Here is a 7,481-nt window from a genome sequence, read left to right as displayed (position 1 = left end):
GCATGGGTTTGTTTGATCCCTCGTCAGGGAACTAGCATCACACACACACACAACACACACACATACACAAAACTGAAAAACTAAGAAGAAGGTCAATATTATTATCATTTTCAAATTCAAAAAAATTCTTAATGAGAAAAACCAGTTCCCTAAGATGAGTGAGGTTAGGCTGTTAGTGTACACAAAATTTAGCTTTAACAATGTTCCTCAGTGGAAAACATTTGGATCTTTATTTAAGTTTTCATTCAAGAATTTACAAATGACACTTGAGCTTAAGATCTCCAAGGGAAATTATTGTTTAGGGAACAAAAAAATGCAACTTAACAAAATAACGTTGATAAAACTGTAGAGGCAAATATAATTTTGTACCTTTTAAAAAACTTCAATGATGTTTTCATTCAATGAGGGAGGGACTACTTTACTTTCATAAACAACTAAACTTACAAAGTATAGTCATTGTATTACTTTTTAGTTATAAAGGGCAGGTGAGATTTTAAAAGTAATTTCATACTAAAAAAGATGATAAAGAATTTATGAGAATAATTTTTTAGGTGGGACAGACAAACTATGGTCAACTGTAATTTTAAATATGGTTGACCATGGGAATAAAAATAAGAGATCTTTCCATGTAGATTAAAAAGTAGATTGCTTTTTCCAAAATCAACTTATTCTCTTATTCTTTCATAAAGTTAGAATTTTCTTTCAATTTACAGGCAAAATATTATCACAGAAATAAAAATACTCTAAAACTTTCATACATTTTTCTCCTTTTGATGAAAGAAAACCTGGAACTATTTTATAGTACATTTATTAGTTGCCAGTTTTCAAGAGATGAAATCTTGTAAAGGTAGTTATAAAAATATACAGTAGAAATGTCTTTGGGGAGAGCCTGTGATTTAGTACATATCGCATTTGTTCAAGATAGTCATGGAGATGAGCCTTCCCTGGTGTCTCAGTAGTAAAGAATCCGCCTGCCAATGCAAGAGGCATGGGTTTGATCCCTGGGTCAGGAAGATCCTCTGAAGGAGGGCATGGCAACCCACTCCAGTATCCTTGCCTGGAGAATCCCATGGACAGAGGAGCCTAGCAGGCTACATACAGTCCATGGGGTCGCACACAATTGGACACAACTTATTGACTAACATCAACCAAGTCATGGACATGCAAACCCAGTGTTCACATGGGCTCTGTTCTCTAAACTTCATTTCCTAACATTAGAAGTTAGACGTGATTTAATAAGTATTTGAAGCAAAATAACTGTAGCTTACACTTTTTATGTAATGAAGGGCCACAGTAGCATGGGAATGTCATTTCAGTCATGGACCCATTGGATTAGGTTAATAAGTTTGATCATCTTCTATTTGAGATCAATAATTGTTGCTTGAGGAGTTTTATAGATTTAGCTGGATCTTTTCTTTTTACTTATTTAAAATTAATTTATTTGTTCTAATTGGAGGCTAATTACTTTACAATATTATAGTGTTTTTTGCCATTCATTGATATGAATCAGCCATGGGTGTACATGTGTTCCCCACCCTGAACGCCCCCTCCCACCTCCCTCCCCCATGGTACATATACACAATGGAATATTACTCAGCTATTAAAAAGAATGCATTTGAATCAGTTCTAATGAGGTGGATGAAACGAGCCTATTACACAGAGTGAAGTAAGTCAGAAAGAAAAACACCGATACAGTATATTAACACACATATATAGATCTTTTCTTTTTAAATTTAAGGTTATCCTTGAGTTAGGAAAAACACCAAGCTCAGCATAAGAATTCACACTTTGCCATAATATTGAATTTATCTCTAGTTGAAGAGAGACAGCCCTCTGCCGTCATGAAGAAAGGGAAGCAACTTCATTTGTCCTAACGCTGTGATTCTTCGTGCAAATACTAAAGTTAAAAATCCAGTGAACCCCCTGCACCCCTGCATGGAGTTATTTATTATGCCATTCTGGCACGTGATATTGGCTTTGTTCTGGAAAGTTCCTATTTGATTTATTTTTTCTTGGTCCTATTTCATACTCATGGGGAGCAACTTTAAATATCATTTAGGAATGGTCTTTACAATGTCTTTGCATTGTACTAAAGATTTTGAAGGCCTACTTGCTTCCATATAAATGTTATCTCATGGACCAGGTGATAAAATTTTATTAATAAAATATTAAAATAGATACTCAGAACAGTTGTGTTCTTCTCAACTTACTTATTTCCACATTTGATCAGTCTAAGTTCTATAGCTCTGATCTAAACTTGATTTTAGAAGCCAGGCCAGCTGGATTTAAATTCTTGAAGATACCATAGATTTGGGGGCACAAATAACATAATACACACTTCTAGTAAGATCTACTTTGGGTTGATATGAGGGCTCAGGAGAACTAATCTGCTTTCTGAAAAATAACCGAGAATCCAAACTAATCACACATATAAACCAGTTTATTAGATTGTCAGTGATACTTTGAGACAAATTCAAGTTATTTTTATTGTACTTTATATAAACAGAGGAAGGGAGGAAAGTTTTAAACTTCAAGCTTTGTTCAGCATGTGTGCAGTTAGCATCCACAGAAGCACCATCGGATATGGAAGAATTAGCACCACAGAATTTTCGGACCTAACTGTTAACATGCATCACTGAAAAATTTGGAACATGAAAACTGAAGTAGTACGTGGTATGGTCTATTAGAAACAATACAAGGCAATTTATGACTCGTTTTCATACAGTACAATACAATCACCAATCAATGAGAACCTTTTAAGTACAATAAAGGACAAGAAACACTTTGTACCCTGTTAACACTAAAGCAGTTACAGATTTAAAAACATGTTTTCTTGGAAGAGGCGGTGGGTTGAAATGATCCCTCCTCCTCAGTTTTTAAATTCAGAGTTATATGGTTACATGATCTCTTAAGAAAGTATTTTCAAATCTGTATCTCTCTACCAATGCCAACAATTTTATTTTTTTTGAAAACAGAAAGGTTTGATGAATTAAAACAAAACAAACAAACAAACAAAATAGAGTCTAGAAGTACTCCAGTGTGGTGGAAGATATTCCACATCAGATCGGTTTGAAAAGGATGCCAATGGTGCTGACACTTGTCTTTCCTTCCGTGGAGGAATGTCAAGTACAGAAGCCTCGCATTCACGATGAACTTCGGTTCATTTCTCTCACCGAATGCCTTTATTCTGGAGTGTAACATGAGAGATTTATTCTTTATTCCTCTACTGTTTTTGTAGTGTCATGGGGCTGTTCCTTTTGCTGGATTTGACAACAGTGAAAAGGGTTGATATTCTCTCTGGATTTAGGGTAATTTGTGAGCTAAAGAAAAAATATTAATTTAAATTTAGCACAGATGAAATTTTAAAGGGACTTTTACTATTTTCACAGTACAAACCCATAATGAATATCATTGAAAACCTTTCTGTTAGAAAACATGTAACATACCCTCAATTTTAAGTCTAGGCCAATTTTGGCATATTTGAAGATACTGTATAAGAAATGTGCAATAAGAATAGATACAGGTATATTCAGATCTCAATGCGTTGATGCCAAGGAAAAAATATTTTTACTCACCAAGAGAAGAATATACCTTGAAGCATCTATGCAGACACATGAATCAATCATATATCTGCCCAACTTCTAATTCTGGAATAGTGATAACAGGGTCATTTAGGAAAAAGTACTCAATTACAGTACGGCAGCAATTTTATGTTGTATATATTTAACAGCAAAAACATCTCTGAAAATAGAATCAGTACTATACGGTAAGTTTACAATTCACCATTTCTATACTTGTAGTACATGCATTTGTTTTCCCAGTTTTTAAAAATCTCACTAGGACCAACATCTTTCTGAACAACAATCTAACATGAAACAAAAACCTTCTAAGGAAAATTTTTAGCATCACAGAGACTTGAGGAAAGTCGGTTACTCAGCATCACAAAATACTCCATAGATCTACATTTAAGATTGTTCATGCCATGACATTAACACACCTTTGGGTTAATATATCTTATTTAGAAAAACAAAACAAAATGAAGAAACAAACCAAAGAATTGACATGGAATTTATCTTTAGTCTCTTCTTGGTAAGAGTAGACTTCTAATAAACTTGACTCCTTTCTGTACCATGTAATGATGATTGCATCTATGAAGCAGCATTTACATGTAGTAAAACATTTAAGACTAGTGACAGGAAAATGGCCACGACAGAGGAAGAATTAAAAATAAGTAAAATTATGGAAAAATGATTTTTTTTCTTAAGTGAACTGCCCTCAAACTAAAGAAACAAACAAAAAATCATGAAGTCTGTTTGCTTTGAAATATTCTTGTGTTAAAAAACATATTTGGATACAAGTTAGTCTATCCTTACAAATATCAGAGAGATGTAAGGGGTACCTTGAGAAAAAAATTTAGCTTTTGAAAAAAAAAATCCTGTTTTTTTTTTCTGCTGAATCAAATCTATTGTTTAAATCAAGTATTAATGTTCTAACGAGGAAGCACGTATACACGGCAGCACATCCACGTTACTGATTTAAAGCTGGTAATTTGCCAGGCATGGTTGATTTGAGCAGAGATGCAACACTGATTTCTTAATGTGTTAGGGTTACATTAAAAAAAAAAAAACTCAACTAAAAATTGAGTAATGACATGCTGGCTTAATAGTTTTGATTGGCCTTATCTTTGATCAACATTTCAAAACAAGGTAGTACCAATTAAAAAATAAGATTAAAAAAATACAAGCTGTCTAAAAATTGTTCAATGAAAAAGCCTTCAAATTTTATAACATTTTAACCTCAAATGATTGTAGACTAACTCAGACTAACAGTTTTGCAATCATCACAAACACTTTTGTTACACTTGAGTTTTTTCCTGTAGTGTTCATTGGTTGTATTATGTAATGCAATTTTGTTACATTAAAATAGTTTGAATTATTATATTTTATTATAAGAAGCTTTAGAAAAACACATAAGTAGGATAAATTCATAAAAGGATAAATAATATTTTATGGGATTTTAGACAAGTTCTATACAGACATATAGCTAGTTCAAGGTAATAAAGTGCCTTCATTTCCAGGTAATTACTTTTTCATTAAAATATTTTAAGGCTTTATAAGAAACTTAATGTTATCAGAAGTTTGATAGCATATGGGATTATGCTATTAATTAGCATTCTTTCATAGTTTTCATTTAATCTTTTGATCTACATTAGGTAATTTTTAATAATTAGCAGCTTAAAATGATAAAATTTGAATTGCAAATTCTGAATTCATTTTGTGAGGGAAAGGAAAGATGTATAATTTCTAAATGCTGTGATTTGAACATAAGATTCACAAGTTTCTTGTGACTGATCCGTTTATGTCTTAATATATAACGGCCAATGCCCCCCCAAATCCAACAGAATACTTCATTTCATGGCAAACAGGGCCAAGACTTCATTCATTCATATGTTCTGTTGTCTGTACATTTAAAATGATTGTGCAGCCTTAAATGAAAAAGGCCACAGAAAATCTAAGATAATATCTTCAAATACAGGCACAATTAATTTTATTGCAATAGCTTATGCATAATCTATATTGATGCCAATGCCTAATGTTAAAGCATTTATATTTGTTTTCATTTTGCTTCTAATACCCACAGATGTATCAGAATAAAATACTGGTAAGCTAATCGAAGTATATACAATAGCCATAATCATACAGAATTCTATTTCTTCTTGTCATTTTTCTTTGGAGGATATGGGGGTATTTTAAACACAGCTGTGTCCTTAGTTCTCTTGGCAGCTCCAGATCTTAAGATAAATTATGTCTATATGGACATCAACTACTTGATTTTGCTCTAATGAATTAAAATGTTTAAATATTCTTTTCAGGCATTTTGGTTATTTTTATCAGAAAATTGCTAAAGTCAGGCACCAGATTAAAGAGCCATGATATCTAAAATGCTTTCTTAATTACCACTGTGTTAATTTAAAATGTTCCTTAAAGATTTTTGAGATTAGATGTAAGAGGAAAGGTAAAACGCATTGCAAAGAATGGTTTAAGTTAACATTTCCAGACAATTAGAAAAACAGGAACTACCAGTAGGACCAAAGTGCTAGTTTTAAAACTGGGTTTGGTTTCTAATTTAAAGCCTCGTAAGAGTCATTCCTGGGAATTCAAAAAAAATTACAATGGCATAAACTTTTATAATTGCACATTCCTTTACCAAAGTGCCACAAGTTACCAAAACATTTAAAAAATGGACATGATGCTACTTTTCAAAATCTAAGTATATATAAATTTACCTTTATTTTTAATAGTATAGTACAGACAAACAGCACAAATATAAGCAGGAAGATGAATTATAACTTTCTAGAAACAGTATAGTGTATTTAAAAAAAATAACTATTAAGAACTTTTGTCATTATGAAGATTCAAACCCAAGTATAGCCAAAGCACTTCCATAAAATCTGAAAACATCATGAGAATTTATGTAGGCAAATTTTAGTCACACCCTGTCATGCAATGCAGAGATATTAAGTGCTTTTTTTTAAACACTGTTTTTTTAAAAAATTTGACTACATATTATACTTACTTTCTTCAAATGTTGAAGGGACAATATATGCAATAACTGAGCTTTGGAGACAGTACGAAACATAAGGTTTCTAGCCTTAAGTGTTTGTTCCTATTAAGCACAGCAAAAAAGGTTTGATGCATGGGTTATTAATTTTCATGCTTCTATCTTTTTATTCTAAACAGAAATGTAGAGAGATCATATAAGGACAAAAGGTCATTACAGACCAAAGCACAAACATTTGGAACAAACGTGGTGGAACCTCTCCATATGATTAAATTTGGTGAATTGGGGGAAGACAATAAAATAAATGATTTCTTTACCATGTAATAATTATATTAATATATATTTTAAAATAAATGCCCCCCACATAATATTAGAGTTTTAATAGTTTTGTAGTTTGAACGTGATGACATTAAACTAAGGAGGTGTCTCTTTATAAATTGTGACCAAAAAAAATTGTATTGTTCAAAGGAGAGAACATGGGATTGTGATTGTCAACGACAGCCCCTTTATTGTTATGCTGCAGGTTAAACACTGTGGTGGAGCGTCTCATTTAATTAGGGTGAAAATGCTGGGAAAAACATACAATAACTTATGTTAAAATGAGGATTAGTTCACAGTCATGGAATATTAAATGACTAGCAAAAAAGGACCCCTTCCTTTTCCTACAGTTTGAGAATCTCCCTTGGATGTAAAAATGACCACATAAAAGCATATGAAAGAAGTGCCCAATTCAATAAGTTCTTTATCTTCTGAGGATATAGAATGGGATACAAATTGAGATTTGTATCCTCTGAAAAATCCTCTGAGAAAAGTAACAAACTTTAAAATCAAGTAAAATCAGAAAGGATCAATCATGGTAAATCACTGATAACGACTCTCTCCAACCCAACATACAGTAGATAAGTCAGAGAAACAACAAA

At 32.3% G+C, this 7,481-nt stretch overlaps 1 protein-coding gene across 1 annotated transcript in view; it reads right to left on the bottom strand.

Annotated features, from left to right (window-relative positions):
• The window catches only part of PURG (purine rich element binding protein G), a 39,947-nt gene continuing 34,885 nt past the window's right edge, over positions 2,420 to 7,481 (bottom strand). Inside the window, exon 3 of the mRNA XM_018042056.1 lies at positions 2,420 to 3,320. Within this exon, the coding sequence (XP_017897545.1) occupies positions 3,216 to 3,320 (105 nt within the window). The 3' untranslated portion in view covers positions 2,420 to 3,215. The remainder of the gene's footprint in view (positions 3,321 to 7,481) is intronic.

Source organism: Capra hircus, chromosome 27 (genome assembly GCF_001704415.2).
Source record: "Capra hircus breed San Clemente chromosome 27, ASM170441v1, whole genome shotgun sequence".
NCBI lineage: Eukaryota > Metazoa > Chordata > Mammalia > Artiodactyla > Bovidae > Capra > Capra hircus.
This window is presented reverse-complemented; position numbering and strand designations above follow the sequence as displayed.